This window comes from Ranitomeya imitator, chromosome 4, assembly GCF_032444005.1.
Source record: "Ranitomeya imitator isolate aRanImi1 chromosome 4, aRanImi1.pri, whole genome shotgun sequence".
NCBI lineage: Eukaryota > Metazoa > Chordata > Amphibia > Anura > Dendrobatidae > Ranitomeya > Ranitomeya imitator.
In genome coordinates, this window is record NC_091285.1 from 630702617 (window position 1) to 630725199 (window position 22583).

Sequence of the window (22583 nt, forward strand, 5' to 3'; positions counted from 1 at the left end):
GGCTCACATGATTCTCTGTGGGCGTATCTCACATGATTCTCTGGGGGCCAGGCTCACATGATTCTCTGGGGTGGGGCTCTCATGATTCTCTTGGGGCAGGGCTCACATGATTCCCTGGGGTGGGGCTCACATGATTCTCTGGGGTGGGGCTCACATGATTCTCTTGGGACAGGGCTCACATGATTCTCTGGTGCAGAGCAAGACGGCAATGGAGGCTGGAATGGGGGTCTATTCTCTTCAGAGAGGATTCACGCTTTCGTCTTGGATGCAATGACAGATTGGTCTAGAGGCCACATGTGCAATTAATTGGTAATTGCAAAGGGATCTGCCAGCAGTGGATCTTGATGATTTGCCCAAGTGCATTCAGTGTGGCAGAGCATTCCTCATATTAACATTAATAACCTCATTGACGTAAGTGCAGACATTTTTGCACATGACGCTCATACTCAATACTGTATAAATCGAGAAGTGTTGAACATTTTTTTCCATTTTTCCCTCATTTGCTTATCATTAACTTGTCTACCCATCCTTTGATTGCTATCACTCCATGACTTTTCTTTCTTGGGTTTGCAGTTTCAATATTGAGGGGTGTATTTCAAATGTTATTGTGCCAATAGCTGACTATGGGGTATTAGATTCTTGTACATTGCTTTCAGCAGTGAGCACAAAATACAGCAATGCAGGATAATGGCAAGTAATACCGCTAAAAATGCTGAAATAAAACATCCATCTGATCAAACAGTCACCAAACTGAGAAAAACTTAAAGAACATCATAGTGTTGCACTGTACAGTATAACCCTTTTCGATACCAGACATTCTTGTAGAATAAAGGTACAAGTGACCTTTAGTTGATACCTCCTCAGTTGCCCTGTTAAAGGTCAGTACCAGCTGTCACTGTTGGGCGAGACTATTTTAAGCCTCGTCCCCCCTCTCCACTTCTCCCATTGGACACCTGTTCCTACTGAGTGATTGGACACCATGAGAACTAACATCGGGTATATAAGTCCCAATGACCTGAGTTTGGATGGGGGGACATTTCAGGGACCAGGACATTCATCTGACTACTTCACGGCTTTCTTTCCCCACTTACAAGCCACAGTGAACATTCACAGGTCGCCTCAATCCAAGACATACAAGTCACAGCTCTAGTTACTACATCCGTTTTGGTAGTCACCATGCCGCACCGTTTGGTAATTGTCCGTCATGGCGAAAGCTCATGGAACCAGGAAAATCGGTTCTGTGGCTGGTTCGATGCTGACCTCAGTGAGAAGGGTAGAGAGGAGGCCAAAAGAGGGGCTCAAGCCATTAAAGACGCAAAGATGGAGTTTGACATCTGCTACACATCTGTTCTGAAGAGGGCAGTGCAGACACTGTGGTATATACTGGAGGGCACGGACCAGATGTGGCTGCCAGTGCACAGGTCATGGAGGCTGAATGAGCGTCATTATGGGGGCTTGACTGGACTGAACAAGGCAGAAACAGCTGAGAAGCATGGAGAGGAGCAAGTGAAGATCTGGAGGAGGTCTTATGACATCCCTCCACCACCCATGGGTGAAGACCATCCATACTACAAGCTGATCAGCAAGGTAAGAAACCAAAGCATCTCCAGTAACTTCTATCCATGATGATTTATTATGTCTGTATGGCAGTAAGACTGCCAAGAGTCAAGATTATACAAAGCGCAGAACAAGCCTTATGTGAAAAAAACTTAACGTTAGTTGTTTTTTTTTCTAGTGTCTTTCATGTCTTATATAAAAAAAGCCAGAAAAAGATGTCATACTGCGTTTTAAAAAAATAAAAATAGAACAAAGAACCACCCCACCAGAAAAAAAAACCCTACACCAAATAAGCCATGTTTCACTATTACCTTTATATATCATCTTTACACAGCATTTTTGAAAGAAACAAATTTGTGTTAAAAAACTGTGAAAATCACTTATAGGGAGTCTGGCGTTCCCCAAAAGTCAAATGAAGCCTCTGTCGTATAGGGGACCTTGTGCATATAAAAATCATTGCTGTTGTACAGATTTTACTAACTTTGTTTTATTTGATCACATATGTAATTGAGAGGTCCTCCGTGCCCCTCAATTACAGTCCTCGGCACCTTCCCTTATGTTGATTGACAGAGCTCACTCTGAAGCGCTGCTTGACTTGAATAACCGGCTCAGCACACACTGACACACTGAGAGAAGGAAGAGAATGTGTTCTGACACTGTGTGGACCTGCTCTCATCCCCCTCTCCTGTTGGCATCGGCCACCCGCTGCTTTGTGATCCTGTGTGCAGCGAGTGGCCGCTGCAGTCAGGATGAGAACACACCTACACACACGGATACGGTGTATGTGTGCTCTTGGCTCCTGCAGTGTCAGTGTGAGCGGGGCTGGGTATTCAATACAGGCAGGGGCTGACTGGCAAATTTTAGCCTGGGGGGCAAGCACACAGCAGTGGCCCATGAGTAGCGGCTCATCCTTAAAGGGGTTGTCGGATCTTATGCTACATGTCTACAGACACTATGTGTGAATCCTCATATCATGCGCTATGAAGATTCTCTGGTGCTGGCAACAGGTGGTCTTGTGACTGCAAGCATGCGATATATATATTCCCAGCCACATTTCGACTAGACTGTTTTGGGCCTTGTTCAATACAGTTGCATTAGGCCATGCAAGTCTGGTCGGCATGTGACCGCATGTATGCAAATCACAAACTTACAGCCACACACCCGCCAAATGACCACAGCACTGCCAGCAATGTGAGAAGCACAAGTCTGCAGTCCAAAGAATGACAGAGTGAATGCACCAATGACACACACACACAGCCCCACTGTATAATGACAGACACATGCACAGCCCCACTGTATAATGACACACACGCACAACCCCACTGTATAATGACAGACACATGCACAGCCCCACTGTATAATGACACACACGCACAACCCCACTGTATAATGACAGACACATGCACAGCCCCACTGTATAATGACAGACACATGCACAGCCCCACTGTATAATGACACACACGCACAACCCCACTGTATAATGACAGACACATGCACAGCCCCACTGTATAATGACAGACACATGCACAACCCCACTGTATAATGACACACACGCACAACCCCACTGTATAATGACAGACACATGCACAGCCCCACTGTATAATGACACACACGCACAGCCCCACTGTATAATGACAGACACATGCACAGCCCCACTGTATAATGACAGACACATGCACAGCCCCACTGTATAATGACACACATGCACAGCCCCACTGTATAATGACACACACGCACAACCCCACTGTATAATGACAGACACATGCACAGCCCCACTGTATAATGACACACACACACAGCTACACTGTATAATGACACACAGCCCCACTGTATAATGACACACACGCACAACCCCACTGTATAATGACAGACACATGCACAGCCCCACTGTATAATGACAGACACATGCACAACCCCACTGTATAATGACACACACGCACAACCCCACTGTATAATGACAGACACATGCACAGCCCCACTGTATAATGACACACACGCACAGCCCCACTGTATAATGACAGACACATGCACAGCCCCACTGTATAATGACAGACACATGCACAGCCCCACTGTATAATGACACACATGCACAGCCCCACTGTATAATGACACACACGCACAACCCCACTGTATAATGACAGACACATGCACAGCCCCACTGTATAATGACACACACGCACAACCCCACTGTATAATGACAGACACATGCACAGCCCCACTGTATAATGACAGACACATGCACAGCCCCACTGTATAATGACACACACGCACAACCCCACTGTATAATGACAGACACATGCACAGCCCCACTGTATAATGACAGACACATGCACAGCCCCACTGTATAATGACACACATGCACAGCCCCACTGTATAATGACAGACACATGCACAGCCCCACTGTATAATGACAGACACATGCACAACCCCACTGTATAATGACACACACGCACAACCCCACTGTATAATGACAGACACATGCACAGCCCCACTGTATAATGACACACACGCACAACCCCACTGTATAATGACAGACACATGCACAGCCCCACTGTATAATGACAGACACATGCACAGCCCCACTGTATAATGACACACACGCACAACCCCACTGTATAATGACAGACACATGCACAGCCCCACTGTATAATGACACACATGCACAGCCCCACTGTATAATGACACACACGCACAACCCCACTGTATAATGACAGACACATGCACAGCCCCACTGTATAATGACACACACACACAGCTACACTGTATAATGACACACAGCCCCACTGTATAATGACACACACAGCCCCACTGTATAATGACACACACACACAGCCACACTGTATAATGACACACACATAGCCCCACTGTATGACACACACAGCCCCACTGTATAATGACACACACACACAGCTACACTGTATAATGACACACAGCCCCACTGTATAATGACACACACAGCCCCACTGTATAATGACACACACACACAGCCACACTGTATAATGACACACACATAGCCCCACTGTATGACACACACAGCCCCACTGTATGACACACACAGCCCCACTGTATGACACACACAGCCCCACTGTATGACACACACACGCACGGCCCCACTGTATAATGACACACATGCAGCTCACAGATGCACGCAGCACACACACGCACGCAGCTCACACACACGCACGCAGCTCACACACACGCACGCACGCAGCTCACACACACGCACGCAGCTCACACACACACGCACGCAGCTCACACACACACATGCATGCAGCTCACACGCACACATGCACGCAGCTCACACGCACACGCACACACGCAGCTCACACACACACACACACACACACACACACACTCTCCTCATACACACACACACTCTCTCCTCATACACACACAGACACTCTCCTCTGTGGTGCAGGGGCGGCTGATGTCCATGTGCAGCTCTTCAGTTTCTCCTGCTCACAGCTCTGCACTGTCCGGCACCTCCCCCATCTCTCCTTCTCTGCCGGGATAGCAGATAAGAGCAGGAGAAGCCGGAGCTCCGTGCACACACAGGCCGGTATGCCGGTATTCTGACCTTTCATCTTGGCTGCTGGCTCTCTCCCTCAGAGTGGCAGTGGCGCATAGGAGCCTGCTCATCACATACCCCTGCAGCCTACATGTCGGCTGCTGGCGGGATGACACCATCGCGCACTACAGGTGCGCTATGTATTAGTCACTGCCAGTCCTCCAGCGGCCCTGTGCAGCTGCTTAGACACCGGCCCGGGGGGCATATGCATTTCTGCCACCTGGGCCAGCCCGCGCCTGAATACAGGCATAACTCCAAAACGAGCACGGTCAGTCAACATAAGGGAAGGTGCAGAGGATTGTAATTGGGGTGCCGAACGGGTGTACTGAGCCCTTGGCCACATCAAGGGTGTACCAAGGACTCCTAATTTACATATGTAATAAAACATTTTTCATGCAAAACGAGCACTCTAAGTATGTTTTATAGGGGCATAGTCCCCTATATGAATGTATAAATTATTTATTTTCAGTTTCGGGGGTGACAGACTAACTTTATTAGTAAATTCCCACCATGGAAATATTGCTACAGAAATTGTCTATACAAGACTTGCAGAAATCCATGTGCTTTCCGCCCAAACAATTCAATTGAGATTAATGGAACTGATCTTCAGTCATAGCTTAAGACCAATTGCAGTCACCTGTGAAACATGTGAAGGCTAGCTGTGGTCTCCTGACTCAACCTTGACCTCCTCAGCATTTTGAGTTGGGGTCATGAGACCTGTGGCCTCCCTGAGCATTACGGTCCATACTCGGACCGGGATACATAGGTGTCCAAATCTGACATAAGGTCAGGAACTGCTTGCTATTACATGCACTATTTTTGTTCATAAAAATGGATGAGAATAGCGCACTGGAACACTGGCTAAGATTGGTCAGTGTGCTGTTCATGTACTGACCATGCGGTGTGGTGGCACACAGCAGCTGAAAGATGCGCCAGATTCATTAAGTGGCACACACTTCTTAACAAATTTGGCATACAATACTTTAGAGCAGTGTTCACCAAGTCCGATCCTCAAGAGCCACCAACAGGTCATGTTTTCAGGATTTCCTTAGTATTGCACAGGTGATGGAATTATTGCCTGTGCAGGTGATGCAATTATCACCTGTGCAATACTAAGGAAATCCTGAAAACATGACCTGTTGGTGGCCCTTGAGGACCGGACTTGGGGAACACTGCTTTAGAGCATTCCATATTAACTCCACATCAACACTGGCGTACAAAATACCATTCCTGATAAATCGGGGCAGCGTGTTCTGATATCACCCCATGCTAATGACACTCCCATTCCTCGGCCTGAGCACGCACTAGAGGAGCAGTTAATTTTTACACATCTGATTCATCTTTTTTGCGTCTTTTTATTTATTGCACCTCTTTTTTTTGTTTTGTGGTTTTCCTTGACATTCTGTGTGCGAATTCTTTCAAATGGCGCATGTTGTTCATGAACTGTGAGCAAAAATAAAAATACTTTTTGTTTTGCCTTTAACCTTTTTTTTTGCGTCTTTTTACTGCAAAAAAGTTGCACCACAGTTATGCAAAATTTTGTCAAGATATTAATTTTGCTTATAAAATATCACTCCAGAAGGGGGGACGGACTGCAGTGCATTTGGACAAAAAAATGCACCTCTTTTTAAACAGTCCCTGCTTTCAGCAGGGGGTTGGACACCATGACCCTGGAGGTCCCTTCCAACTGTAACATTCTATGATGAATCAGCCCAAAACATCTGGAAACCCCAAACCCAGCCCAAAAAATCCCAAAAGGAACACATATAAAAATAGACTTCAAAAAAGGCACAAATGGAAAGATGAATCGGACCATGAAGATTAGTGCTAGGCAAGAACAGGGGATGTGGAGATTGTCATTTCACTGGTGACTTCTCAGCTGTAGATGACCTGCACGCAGGAACCTGAGACCTTTTCCTCCCTGGCTCTCGGCATGCCTGTCATCTCCGCAATTCGAGACTGGACTCAAAGCACGCACTCTGGTTCTGAAGTGCATCAGTTCTGTTCATATATGGCCAGCGGACTATTAGTCCCACCGTGCAATAGAAAGATAAAACATAAGTAGGTCCTGATAGTTAGTCCCAGAACATGAAGATTACAGACTACGTTCTACTACAAAGATGGTTATGCCGCCACCAGTAGTACATCAGCTGCGCACATCACAGTATATTTGTGTTTCAAACCAGCGACAGTCCAGTGAACACATCTCATGCACCATTGATGGATTTCGAGCTTACTCAGTAAGGCCTTCAACTAGGTCCAACACAACAGAATTCCAAAAAATCCGAGGCACCAAAGGATAATCCTTGTAAAAAAAAAAAAAATTTTTGACCACATCGGGTCTTTGTGAAGCCTATGGAATATCACTGTATTTTCTAGGCTTGAGAGAGGATAAACTGAACCCCACAGCAGAGCCATGGACCCAGTGACCCATGACTCAGCGTGGTAGGGCAAGCATGGGTTAAATTAATAAGAGTAGAAGAAGCACGGGCTTTGTGGGGTCAAAAGTTTAAGGGGGTTCGTAAAAGTTGGGGGGATGTTGATATATTATCTGAGAGGGGGTGAGTGCCACCACTCGGCACGAGTCACCAACAGTAGTCCTGTCCTTTAATTTGGTTGTTCTAGTAAGGCTGAATTATCGAAAATGGTGGATGGGGGTGTTGTTGGGTCAATTTGGCAAGCGGTGGTGAGGGGGTTATTATTTATTATTATTATTTATTATTATAGCGCCATTTATTCCATGGCGCTTTACATGTGAGGAGGGGTGTACATACAGTGGGGCAAAAAAGTATTTAGTCAGTCAGCAATAGTGCAAGTTCCACCACTTAAAAAGATGAGAGGCGTCTGTAATTTACATCATAGGTAGACCTCAACTATGGGAGACAAACTGAGAAAAAAAAATCCAGAAAATCACATTGTCTGTTTTTTTAACATTTTATTTGCATATTATGGTGGAAAATAAGTATTTGGTCAGAAACAAACAATCAAGATTGCTGGCTCTCACAGACCTGTAACTTCTTCTTTAAGAGTCTCCTCTTTCCTCCACTCATTACCTGTAGTAATGGCACCTGTTTAAACTTGTTATCAGTATAAAAAGACACCTGTGCACACCCTCAAACAGTCTGACTCCAAACTCCACTATGGTGAAGACCAAAGAGCTGTCAAAGGACTCCAGAAACAAAATTGTAGCCCTGCACCAGGCTGGGAAGACTGAATCTGTAATAGCCAACCAGTTTTGAGTGAAGAAATCAACAGTGGGAGCAATAATTAGAAAATGGAAGACATACAAGACCATTGATAATCTCCCTCGATCTGGGGCTCCACGCAAAATCCCACCCCGTGGGGTCAGAATGATCACAAGAACGGTGAGCAAAAATCCCAGAACCACGCGGGGGGACCTAGTGAATGAACTGCAGAGAGCTGGGACCAATGTAACAAGGCCTACCATAAGTAACACACTACGCCACCATGGACTCAGATCCTGCAGTGCCAGACGTGTCCCACTGCTTAAGCCAGTACATGTCCGGGCCCATCTGAAGTTTGCTAGAGAGCATTTGGATGATCCAGAGGAGTTTTGGGAGAATGTCCTATGGTCTGATGAAACCAAACTGGAACTGTTTGGTAGAAACACAACTTGTCGTGTTTGGAGGAAAAAGAATACTGAGTTGCATCCATCAAACACCATACCTACTGTAAAGCATGGTGGTGGAAACATCATGCTTTGGGGCTGTTTCTCTGCAAAGGGGCCAGGACGACTGATCCGGGTACATGAAAGAATGAATGGGGCCATGTATCGTGAGATTTTGAGTGCAAACCTCCTTCCATCAGCAAGGGCATTGAAGATGAAACGTGGCTGGGTCTTTCAACATGACAATGATCCAAAGCACACTGCCAGGGCAACGAAGGAGTGGCTTCGTAAGAAGCATTTCAAGGTCCTGGAGTGGCCTAGCCAGTCTCCAGATCTCAACCCTATAGAAAACCTTTGGAGGGAGTTGAAAGTCCGTGTTGCCAAGCGAAAAGCCAAAAACATCACTGCTCTAGAGGAGATCTGCATGGAGGAATGGGCCAACATACCAACAACAGTGTGCGGCAACCTTGTGAAGACTTACAGAAAACGTTTGACCTCTGTCATTGCCAACAAAGGATATATTACAAAGTATTGAGATGAAATTTTGTTTCTGACCAAATACTTATTTTCCACCATAATATGCAAATAAAATGTTAAAAAAACAGACAATGTGATTTTCTGGATTTTTTTTTCTCAGTTTGTCTCCCATAGTTGAGGTCTACCTATGATGTAAATTACAGACGCCTCTCATCTTTTTAAGTGGTGGAACTTACACTATTGCTGACTGACTACTTTTTTGCCCCACTGTAATAAAACAAGTACAATAATCTTGAACAATACAAGTCACAACTGGTACAGGAGGAGAGAGGACCCTGCCCGCGAGGGCTCACAATCTACAAGGGATGGGTGAGGATACAGTAGGTGAGGGTAGAGCTGGCCGTGCAGCGGTTTGGTCAATCGGTGGTTACTGCAGGTTGTAGGCTTGTCGGAAGAGGTGGGTCTTCAGGTTCTGGAAGTTAGTTGCAAAATTCTTGTGGGGGGTTGTATATCGGGTGGATAGTAATCTCCCCTTTATGTTTTAATTTTGCCTGGTGGATTTTGGGCCTCTTCAGGATGGAGTCCCTGGGAGTCGGTGTAATGGAAAAAGGTTTTCCGGCAACAAAGGAGCCCCCGAACCTGTGGTTGTGGCTATGGGTAATGTTGGAGGGTTCATTATTATTTATTGGTTTCTGCCATGGTTAGGAGTTCCATTGGTTCTTGGCCAATTAATTCAAAGACAAAGATGGTAGGAGTGTTTCTTTGGTCGCGATCTGTGGGAGTGGGGTGGCGATGTGAAATGTTTGGGTAGCATTAAAGGGACATTCGGAGGGAAGCCTCTACAATACTGCAGTCAAGGCCAAATATGGCTGAAACATTGCCTTGCCTTCCTATTGTTTTGACTTCTTTTGAAATATTTTGGAAAAAAATCAAGTTGTTTTTTTTTTTACAAGGATTATCTTTTGGTGCCTCCGATTTTTTGCAACTCCAAAAGAGCGAGTCCCTAGTAGAGCGTGCATTGCAGCCTGAGTACAGACACAGAAGTAGGAAACCTTTCTAAGGCTATGTTCACATGGAGTTTTTAAGGTGTTCAAAAACAATGTGTTTTTCAAGCAGAACACTCATTTTGGAGGAATTTTTGGAAGAATTATTCTTTTCCTGCATTGTTTTTGGAAGAATTTTTTCCTTAAAGGGGTTGTCCAGTCTAAATTGATAAGGCAGCAGTCACTAGTGTTGGGATTTGCCAGTTTCTGAGCCGGGACCGCAGGGTACGTTGGCATTAGACATACTCCTGGCTAGAACCTGACTACTGGGCACAACCTCAATTCATTCACTTGTATTGAGTGAGGCCGTGCCCACTGGACAGCCATGGTCACTGGACTGTCGAGTCACTGGACGGCAATGTCATTTTGCTCTATGTGGCACTTTTTCAGATGGATTCCAAGCAGGCGTGCCCATAACCTGAATGAAGTTTTTGTTTTCTTTTTACTATGGGCCTAAAAACTAACAAGAAGTTTGAAGTTGCTCTACCCGGAGCAGCTCAGAGTGGTCATTGACTACTCCTGCCAGCTATTCAGCTGCTCCACGTCAACAGAGCATCTCTTCTTCCTCTGGCCTGCTCTGTCTACGGCGTGTGACTGGCAGCGTCATGCTGATTGACAGCCGGATCGCCTCAGTTAGGCGACAGGGAGCTGGCTATCAATCAGCATGACATTGTCAGTCACACTCTGTCAACAGAGCAGAGCGAAAGAGAAGCTGCTCTGTCCACATGACGTCAGCAGAGGCCGTTGAATTGTAGGCAGGAGCAGTCTGTGACCGTTTTGTTATGGCAGAGATTGGCACAACAAGCGGGTAGTAGCAAGAACCTGTTTTTTAGGCCTCAAGTAAAACAAAGAAAAGTAGTCCTTGATAGCCCCTTTTAATTTCCGTGACTTCCAATTGAGGAAACCAATTTACCTCAACAGGAAAACAGCATTATTTGTTTGTAAAAACTAACAGTCTGGAAAAAACCTACCCCCAAAAAAGTGAAGACCAGACCTCGTTCCTGTAGGTGATGCCCTTCACGATGGGGAATATGGCGGCAGTTCTCACCCATATACACTGGTGTTTTCTGTGACTCTTCCTCTTGTACACTTTGTATATACTGGTTCCATGCAGGAAATCCCTTACATGTCATTCTTTATCCACTTCTTGCGGTGCAGGATCGCCGCTATGCAGCTCTGGCTGCATCTGAGCTGCCTTCATGTGAGAGTCTGAAGGACACCATTGCCCGGGCACTCCCACACTGGAATGATGTCATCGCCCCACAGATCCTGGCGGGCAAGAGGGTGTTAATTGCTGCCCATGGGAACAGCTTAAGGGGCATCGTCAAACATCTGGAAGGTAAGGAGCAAGTGCCGCATGCTCAAAAGGAATCTGTCACCATCTTTTCGTTACTCCGAGACCAGCAAGATGTAGGGGCAGAGACACCTATTCTAGCGATGTATCATTTACTATACTGGTTGCTGCAGTTTTGATAAAATCCCTGTTTTATCTGCCTCAGATCTATCAGTTCTCTAAATGCTGAGCCCCGCCCACACCACTGATTGCCTATGCTCAGTGTACAGAAAAAGGCAGCCAATCAGTGGTGAAGGTGGGGATATACAGAGCTTATGAATATGGAGCACTACATGGCATCAAGTTTACTAGTCCTCTAGTGATAATCTTCTGCTGATAAAACAGTGATTTTATCAAAACTAGTACAAGTAGTCCATTAGTAACATGTTACTGGAATTAGGGTCTCTGCCCCTGCATCATGCTTCTCTCAGATTAGGTGGGAAAAAAAAAACAGGTGACCAATTTGAAATTACAGGTATAGTCTAAAGTTTGGAAGTTAGTTTGAGACAGGGGGTAACTTTCCAATTTTTGGGGTCAGACCACTGGAACGGGTACCGATTCAGTGATTTGGGGCTTTGAATAACCCCATGTCAATCATACGCATTATCACTCCATTCATTCTTACAGGAACACCAAAGGCCAGATGAGTGCAGCACTTGGGTCCCATCAAGAATGAATGGAGAGGATGTGAGCATGATCGACCACCGCTCCATTCATATGAGGCCCTTTAGAGCCCCAATCCTCGGAATCGATGGGAGTACCAGCAGTTTGACCACCATGGAAAGGGGGATAACTTACAAACTTGAGGATACCCCTTTAATTAAAGGCAATATTTGAATACTATAGATGTACTAAGTTCATTATTCCGGCATTACGGTGACATTTGTACCAAAAAACTGTCATACATTGCTTGCATCATCTATTGTGTGGGTGTGGTGTAGGAGCGCAAATGCGAGTGGGTTGGCATAAAATTGTGGCTCAAGATCCATCACCATACACCAACATTTTGCCACAAATTTCTAGTGCAAATTCAATTAGTAGGTGAGGGTCTACTTAATCTAGATTTATACTGTCTAACTATTGCACAAAATTAGTAAATCTCTAATTAGTACAGTAATTTTAAAGAGCTTCAGTTCACCGAGATTGCCCTCAGTCTGTCAACATATCTATCAAACTATTTTCCTAGACAAAAGGTCATACACCTTAAAAATGAAGCCTATGGGACCAATTCATGACAACCGGCGGTACTGATGGTGGGGCGTGCTGGAGTCATGAAGGGGAGTATGCACCTATGTGTGCGCCTTGCCACAAATCCTACTCCAGCCCCTGTGGGAGTAACATCTGTGTTGTAGTGAACTCTGTCGCTCATCATGAATTTATCGTCCGCCATGCCCTCGTTCCACCCCAATTTTGTTAGAACTGGTAGAAACTGGCGTGAAAGTGACAAACGGTGCAAAATTTTGCCGCGTTCTCCATACATTTCTATGAGCAATAACATAGGAAACGTAGAGACCAGAATAGTGCATGTAATGGCTCCTGCTCCAGTATACAAAGCTGCTCACGGAGACAATCATGTCCGCAATTTACAGATGCGACCGGCTACATTAGTACTGTATTGCCTAATACTGCAGCATGAGAACATGTATTTCTGTATGTATGAGAGAGGAGCAAGATGAGGAAACAAGCAGAGAACGAAACACAGAAAGATTGTGCTGAGCTTTCTAACAAGTCTTTTATCTCACCCCAGAGATGGATTCCCATCCACATAGCCCGCTACTGCTAAATAAGTTCATCTATGTCACTTCTTCTCTCTGTGAGCTAAAAAATAAGGAATGAAGAGCAGGAATCTCTTTCTCTGTGTGCTGTGCAGGAAACATCATAGCACCTCGTCTCCAGCTCAGAGTCAATTACAAATTAAGAAGTCAATCTTGCAGTGGAGAAAACTGGTGATAATGCAGGATACAAGTCATATAATGGCTTGAAATAGTGTTATTACTTCTGTACTCACACAGGACAGCTTATTCTGAAAGTTACTTGGAAGTATGGATACTCTTTAAATGTCACTTATAGTATTCGGCCTGGCGGCTTCCTTGCACCTGTCCCATCTCATCGTCTGGCTGGTATAGTTACCCTGACCTTTTCCAACTGACCTTATAGTGACATTTCCTAAAATGACCTTACACCCTGCCTGCTGTAGAGGTTAGCAGGACAATCAACTTTCTATCCAATGGCATCACTATTCATGTGTAAATTCACTACCAATATAACAAGCAGCCATATAGCATGATATAAACTAGCTAGTTCTTAGTCAGTACTTCTGCCTGACCTCCATGTAACCCGTCTTCTTCTCCCTCTCATTCCTACAGTCTCCCAGTTACTATTCTTACTGGCACCAGTTCCAGAAGCCATATATAAATATCTGCAGCTGCTCCAGCTCACTCTGGTTTCTCATAATGCCCCCTAGTGGTGCGCGGTGGTAACACATGTGCAATACAACATTATGTAATACTAGATGGTGGCCCGATTCTAACGCACCGGGTATTCTAGAATCTGCATGTCCACATAGTATATTGCCCAGTCACATAGTATATTGCCCAGTCACATAGTATATTGCCCAGTCACGTAGTATATTGCCCAGCGACGTAGTATATTGCCCAGCCACGTAGTATATTGCCCAGTCACATAGTATATTGCCCAGTCACGTAGTATATTGCCCAGCCACGTAGTATATTGCCCAGCGACGTAGTATATTGCCCAGCGACGTAGTATATTGCCCAGTCACATAGTATATTGCCCAGTCACGTAGTATATTGCCCAGTCACGTAGTATATTGCCCAGTCACGTAGTATATTGCCCAGTCACATAGTATATTGCCCAGTCACGTAGTATATTGCCCAGTCACATAGTATATTGCCCAGTCACGTAGTATATTGCCCAGTCACGTAGTATATTGCCCAGTCACGTAGTATATTGCCCAGCGACGTAGTATATTGCCCAGCCACGTAGTATATTGCCCAGTCACGTAGTATATTGCCCAGCCACGTAGTATATTGCCCAGTCACATAGTATATTGCCCAGTCACATAGTATATTGTCCAGCCATGTAGTATATTGCCCAGTCACGTAGTATATTGTCCAGCCATGTAGTATATTGCCCAGTCATGTAGTATATTACCCAGTCACATAGTATATAGCAGAGCCACGTAGTATGGTATATTGCCCAGTCACGTACTATATTGCCCAGCCACGTAGAATATTGCCCAGCCACGTAGTATATTGCCCAGCCACGTAGTATATTGCCCAGTGACGTAGTATATTGCCCAGCCACATAGTATACAGCAGAGCCACGTAGTACGGTATATTGCCCAGTCACGTACTATATTGCCCAGCCACGTAGAATATTGCCCAGCCACGTAGTATATTGCCCAGCCACGTAGTATATTGCCCAGTGACGTAGTATATTGCCCAGTGATGTAGTATATTGCCCAGCCACGTAGTATATTGCCCAGCCACATAGTATATTGCCCAGTCACGTGGTATATTGCCCAGCCACATAGTATATAGCAGAGCCACATAGTATATTGCCCAGCCACGTAGTATATTGCCCAGCGATGGAGTATATTGTCCAGCCACATAGTATATTGCCCAGTCACGTAGTATATAGCAGAGCCATGTAGTATATTGCCCAGTCACGTAGTATATTGCCCAGCCACATAGTATATAGCAGAGCCAAGTAGTATATTGCCCAGTCACGTAGTATATAGCAGAGACACATAGTATATTGCCCAGTCACATAGTATATTGCCCAGCCACGTAGTATATAGCAGAGCCACGTAGTATATTGCCCAGCCACATAGTATATTGCCCAGCCACGTAGTATATTGCCCAGCCACATAGTATATAGCAGAGCCACGTAGTATATTACCCAGCCACATAGTATATAGCAGAGCCAAGTAGTATATTGCCCAGTGACGTATATTGCCCAGTCACGTAGTATATAGCAGAGACACATAGTATATTGCCCAGTCACATAGTATATTGCCCAGTCACGTAGTATATAGCAGAGCCACGTAGTATATTGCCCAGCCACATAGTATATTGCCCAGCCACGTAGTATACTGCCCAGCCACATAGTATATAGCAGAGCCACGTAGTATATTACCCAGCAACATAGTATATTGCCCAGGCACGTAGTATATTGCCCAGCACAGAGCCACGTAGTATATTGCCCAGCACAGAGCCACGTAGTATAGAGACTTAAAAAAATAAATAAACATATACTCACCTTCTGAAGGCCCGTTGAAGTCCTGCTATACTCACCATCCGCCGCCTTTCCCGCTCCTCGCCACGCTCCCAGGACCGCTCCATTGCAAGTGGCAGCTTCCGGTCCCAGGGCTGGTGTGAGCAGGACCTATGATGACTTTGCGGTCACATGACCGTGACGTCACGGCAGGTCCTTGTCGCACACCAGCCCTGGGACAGGACCGGAAGCTGCCGCTTGCAATGGAGCGGTCCCGGGAGCGTGGCGAGGAGCGGGAAAGGCGGCGGAGGGTGAGTATAGCAGGTTTTTTTTATTATTATTATTATTTTTAACATGACATATTTTTACTATTGATGCCGCATAGGCAGCATCAATAGTAAATAGTTGGGGACACACAGGGTTAATAGCAGCGGTAACGGAGTGCGTTACACCGCGGGCCGTTACCGCTGCCATTAACCCTGTGTGAGCGGTGAGTGGAGGGGATTAGGGAGCGGGCGCCGGGCAGTGAGTGCAGGGGAGTAGGGGAGGGACTAATCTGACTGTGGCCGTCGCTAATTGGTCGCGGCAGCCATGACAGGCAGCTGCCGAGACCAATCAGCGAATGAATAACCGTGACAGAAGGACAGACAGACAGACGGAAGTACCCCTTAGACAATTATATATATAGATCTGAGCTGTAAAAACTGTATGTGTATAAAATCCGATATAATGCTGGGTATTATTTGCTCAGAATATCACAGGAACACTAAAGGGTCAGTAAAATACTATGATTAGATGCATTTTTGCATTAGCTTTTCGCATGAATGGTGCTGATTTAGAAAGATTTAGTTTCCTACCAGTTAAAAAGGGAAAGTTGAACCAGACAACCCTCTGATGTGTATGGAGGCCTCTCGACACTTCCGCAACACAAGAGCAGCGCCCAAACCTCCTGTTTCCGGGAGAAAAGCCTCTGCCAGAGGAGTCTTTCTCTAGTCCGCTTCATTTCAGAGTCTCATATACCAGGTTGACTGGGAGGCAAGTACAAGCTGTCAGATTCTCTTTAAATTAGCCCTAAGTCTGGCTGCTGAAGCCTCAGGGGGCCACAAACCTTTTTGGTCCAAGATCCACATTGTCATACTGAACCAATCCAGGTGCTGCACTAAAAATTAAAGCGGTTTTACCTTCTGTGACAAATCAAAAGTATATATTATAAAGTCTTATAGGTACAAATTCTACTTACAGGATTCTTACCTCCACCAATCCGCACTGTCACAAATTTCTGACCAGGATTTAGAAATGGTTTCTGTTCCTAAATCCACATAAAAAATGTGTCAAATGCTCTTTGAATAAGTTTCAGACTGATTTTAATGCAGAAAGTTCCTTTAGTGCACACAGGGCGTTTTTTTTTTTCACTTTATTTTGAACATTTCCCAGTAAAACTAGCAGAACGCTTATTCAGAGAGGATTTAAAGCATTTTTTATGCGAATTTTCAGTAAAATCCGATTGAACCCCCCCCCCCCCATTGTGAATAGGCCCTAAATAGGGAGAGGTGATGAAAGCGCATGGCTCTCTACAATAGGTCATGGTGTTTTTTGCCTAATGTTTCACAAAACTACAGTGTAGAGAGTCCCAGACATGGAAGGACACCTATCCAAATCACACACTGCTTTCTGGAGGGCCCTGCGGGTGACAAGGCCCCATTCTGCTGAAGTATGAGGTATTCGGAGACGTCGCACAGGACACCCTTAGTACTTGCCCGCTCCTGCTCCCCTGCGGCTGTGGCTTCCCACATAAAATCTCTCATGCATTTTTCATTCCATATGGTTGGGGGCTGCACAGACTGTCATGGCAAGCTTCATGTGCCCCCCCTGGCTACAGGTTGTGCACCCCTGCCCTGTAATCACTTAAAGGGGTTGTCCAGTCTAAAAACAACAAGCCTACATTCACTCTGTGACTGCTGACTTGTGAATCCTCACATCGCAAACACTGCATACTGTAAGGATTCTCTGGTGTCACGTGACTGCAAGTATGTGCTGTGCATACTCCCGGACACATGCCGACTAGACTGTTCCCAATGCACTCAATGCAAGTGTATTGCACAAGGCAGGAAACAGTCTAGTCGGATTCTCGCCAGGAGCATGCATATCACATACTTGTGGTCACGTGAATGCCATTCCAGGGGCTGACACTAGAGAATCCTCATAGCGTGCAGTGTACGAGATGTGAGGACTCACAAGTCTACAGTCACATAGCGTCACTGCAGACTTGTCGTTTTAGACAGGACAATCCCTTTAAATGGTCACTGTTGTTTCAACAAACTTTGATAAGATACAGTATATTACAAAGATATTTACTTGTACTACTTATTTGAGAATCCTGCTTCTTGTTCCCTCCTTGCTGCCTCCTGAATTCATCATTCATTCTGAAATACTGATTTAATCAGACCACATTACTGCTGCCCACTGAAGACTATAGAGAGGGAGAAAAAGGAAAGGGCAGAGTGAGAAAACAGGCAAAGGGAGATACATCCAGACCGGGCAGCTGCTTATTAATAAGTGTTTATCTCATCCCAGTGCTGGATTCACAGCTACACTGCTATATACTGCTGTATAATGTCCTCCATGCTGCTGATTATCCTGAATATGTGCTACATAGAGATAGGAGAGCGGGGATCTATCATGACTGTGTCTGCTGTGTATTGGTGACATCATGGCAGATAGTTTACACCCACCATCCAACATATACAGTGGGGCAAAAAAGTATTTAGTCAGTCAGCAATAGTGCAAGTTCCACCACTTAAAAAGATGAGAGGCGTCTGTAATTTACATCATAGGTAGACCTCAACTATGGGAGACAAACTGAGAAAAAAAATCCAGAAAATCACATTGTCTGTTTTTTTATCATTTTTTTGCATATTATGGTGGAAAATAAGTATTTGATCAGAAACAAACAATCAAGATTTCTGGCTCTCACAGACCTGTAACTTCTTCTTTAAGAGTCTCCTCTTTCCTCCACTCATTACCTGTAGTAATGGCACCTGTTTAAACTTGTTATCAGTATAAAAAGACACCTGTGCACACCCTCAAACAGTCTGACTCCAAACTCCACTATGGTGAAGACCAAAGAGCTGTCAAAGGACACCAGAAACAAAATTGTAGCCCTGCACCAGGCTGGGAAGACTGAATCTGCAATAGCCAACCAGCTTGGAGTGAAGAAATCAACAGTGGGAGCAATAATTAGAAAATGGAAGACATACAAGACCACTGATAATCTCCCTCGATCTGGGGCTCCATGCAAAATCCCACCCCGTGGGGTCAGAATGATCACAAGAACGGTGAGCAAAAATCCCAGAACCACGCGGGGGGACCTAGTGAATGAACTGCAGAGAGCTGGGACCAATGTAACAAGGCCTACCATAAGTAACACACTATGCCACCATGGACTCAAATCCTGCAGTGCCAGACGTGTCCCACTGCTTAAGCCAGTACATGTCCGGGCCCGTCTGAAGTTTGCTAGAGAGCATTTGGATGATCCAGAGGAGTTTTGGGAGAATGTCCTATGGTCTGATGAAACCAAACTGGAACTGTTTGGTAGAAACACAACTTGTCGTGTTTGGAGGAAAAAGAATACTGAGTTGCATCCATCAAACACCATACCTACTGTAAAGCATGGTGGTGGAAACATCATGCTTTGGGGCTGTTTCTCTGCAAAGGGGCCAGGACGACTGATCCGGGTACATGAAAGAATGAATGGGGCCATGTATCGTGAGATTTTGAGTGCAAACCTCCTTCCATCAGCAAGGGCATTGAAGATGAAACGTGGCTGGGTCTTTCAACATGACAATGATCCAAAGCACACCGCCAGGGCAACGAAGGAGTGGCTTCGTAAGAAGCATTTCAAGGTCCTGGAGTGGCCTAGCCAGTCTCCAGATCTCAACCCTATAGAAAACCTTTGGAGGGAGTTGAAAGTCCGTGTTGCCAAGCGAAAAGCCAAAAACATCCCTGCTCTAGAGGAGATCTGCATGGAGGAATGGGCCAACATACCAACAACAGTGTGTGGCAACCTTGTGAAGACTTACAGAAAACGTTTGACCTCTGTCATTGCCAACAAAGGATATATTACAAAGTATTGAGATGAAATTTTGTTTCTGACCAAATACTTATTTTCCACCATAATATGCAAATAAAATGTTAAAAAAACAGACAATGTGATTTTCTGGATTTTTTTTTCTCAGTTTGTCTCCCATAGTTGAGGTCTACCTATGATGTAAATTACAGACGCCTCTCATCTTTTTAAGTGGTGGAACTTGCACTATTGCTGACTGACTAAATACTTTTTTGCCCCACTGTACATGCTCAATGTAATATCATACTCTATTGATGTTTCACATTTTAGTCTTTTTCTTTCCAGGGGTAATCATATACTCCACACACATCAGTAACCTCTTAATATATCTGCATTTCACCTCCTCGTTGCAGGCATGTCGGATGCAGCCATCATGGAGCTCAACCTTCCCACTGGCATCCCCATAGTGTACGAGCTGGATGACGACTTGAAGCCATTGAAGCCCATGTCTTTCCTGGGAGATGAGGAGACTGTGAAGAAGGCGATGGAAGCAGTGGCTGCTCAGGGCAAAGTCAAGAAATAAAGGGAAAAGAAGGCACTTAGAGAAAGTAACCTGGACTAGTAGAATAAATCCTTCTCTCATGGTCCTTCTACCATTTTCTCATTATTGTAAAAACCATGTCATTTTTTATTCTACTGTCATCGCGTCCTTAACTAGTCCATTTTATGTTGACCTTCTTCAGCCTTAATCTGATTTTGCAAAGTGGAGATGAAATAAAGATCTGCATAATGGGGATATGTAACACAAAGGCGGCAGCAATGACACCCAAGACGTTGGACCTTTCTCCTTCTCTATGGCAATGTGAACCCATGGAGGGACCGCAGAATTAACAATTAGGAAGAAGATCCGGCCCTACTTTTCTTACCTACTGAAAGGTTTGGAATCATGGATGACCCCACCAAGAGCTGACATCTTTAATATAAATGGTAGACCATCAGAACCAGTATCGGTGAGGGTCCAACACCCAGCACCCCTGTTGACCAGCTGTTCCCGGTGCTGGCCAGATGTGATCCATTGTGAAACTGCACAGCTCCATCGACTGCATAGTGGCCGCGGCCGGGTACTGCACATCGCCCCTATTAAATGAATAGGAGTGGATCTGCAGTACCTTTCTGTGGCCACTATGCAGTTGGTGGCGCTGTGCTTTTTGCTTTTTCGGCTAGCAGCTGAGCATATCCAGCTACCGCCGGCACCAAACAGCTGACCTGGTATTGATGACCTATCCTGAAGATAAGCCATCAATGTTAAAGTACTGGGCTGACAACCCCTTTAACCAATGCCAAAAACGGTGCTTTCCTATACGTACATCCATGAATCTAGTCCATAGGCTGAATACATGTGTATACCTAGCGGTGATTTCAGAAATCTGATTTTATCCTTTATTCTCACTTCAGCTCATCCCATTAATGGACCCATATGCCACTGCTGATACAGCGCCATCCACTGCTGATACTAGACATGTAGAATCACACAAACACCGCTCTCAATGGAATGTCTGCCAATCTCATTGGTGAAAAAGTGTTCACTATATGTCATTTTACATAACGTCCTGACATCCTTGAACACATGGCAGCAGGTGTGTTCTTGTATCTGAATAAATGAACAATAAGTCAAACGCTGATCGCACAATTTGAGAAGTTATTGGTGGTGTTATTGCTAAGAATACGGTTGAGCTTCATTACCTCCCGTCCCTCCAGAGACCTGGGGACACATGTACTGGAGCCACAGAGGTAAGAGTAATTGGGTAAAAAATATTTTATTATTTTTTCTCATTTATTGCTTCTATCATTTTTTGTTAAAGGGAATCTGTCACCCGATTTTGGATATTCTATCTGAGAGTAGCAAAAGCAGGGGAAGGAGATCCTGATTCCAGTGATGTATCATTTACTGAGCTGCTTGCTGCACTTTTGAAAAAAAAATTCTGTTATATCTGCAGCAGATTTAGCAGTTCTCTGAATGCTGAGCTCTGTATAACCCCGCCCATGCCACTGATTGGCTGCTTTCTGTGTACACTGTGTATGGATAGAAAGCTACCAATCAGTGGTGGGGGCGGGGTTACACAGAGCTCATGAATATAGAAGACTACAAGCCAGCATGATTGCTAGTGATAATCCCCTGCTGATAAAGTAGTTATTTTATCAAAACTACAGCAAGCAGCCCAGTAAGTGACACACCGCCTGAATCAGTGTCTCTGCCCGTACGTTATATAATAAGTAAGAGAAGAAAGAAGCGCAATACGTTATGCTGCTTTCAGATTAGGTAGCAAAAACCTGCTGACAGATTCCCTTTAAGTCAGACTGTAACATGTGAGATGGGGTCTCTATAGATCAGAATTATTTTTTTTTTAAGTTTTACTCCATGGATAATTGATCAGATTGAGATCTGGAGAATGTGGAGACGAGCCATCATGGTGATCTCTTTCTGACGTTCATCAAACCATTCCTGAGCTCTGTCCACATTGCATTTTGGCTATATATCAGATGCAGGAGTATTCCTTGTCATATACATAAACCTCTAGTGTATGGCACTGTAAAGCCATACAGCAGTATGTGTCCACCATTGTCGGGAGTATAAAAAAACATAATGCATTGTGTTGATTTTTGCAGTGACC

The 22583-nt window shown here is 45.0% G+C and overlaps 1 protein-coding gene across 1 annotated transcript; it reads left to right on the forward strand.

The window, feature by feature from the left end:
* The first annotated feature begins 1027 nt into the window (after nucleotides 1-1027).
* PGAM2 (phosphoglycerate mutase 2) lies at nucleotides 1028-21591 on the forward strand. Its single transcript, XM_069766717.1, has 3 exons — nucleotides 1028-1587; nucleotides 11432-11612; nucleotides 20325-21591. Exons 1-3 carry the CDS (start codon nucleotides 1177-1179, stop codon nucleotides 20492-20494), a joined length of 762 nt encoding a protein of 253 aa, XP_069622818.1. The 5' UTR covers nucleotides 1028-1176; the 3' UTR covers nucleotides 20495-21591.
* The last annotated feature ends 992 nt before the right edge of the window (nucleotides 21592-22583 follow it).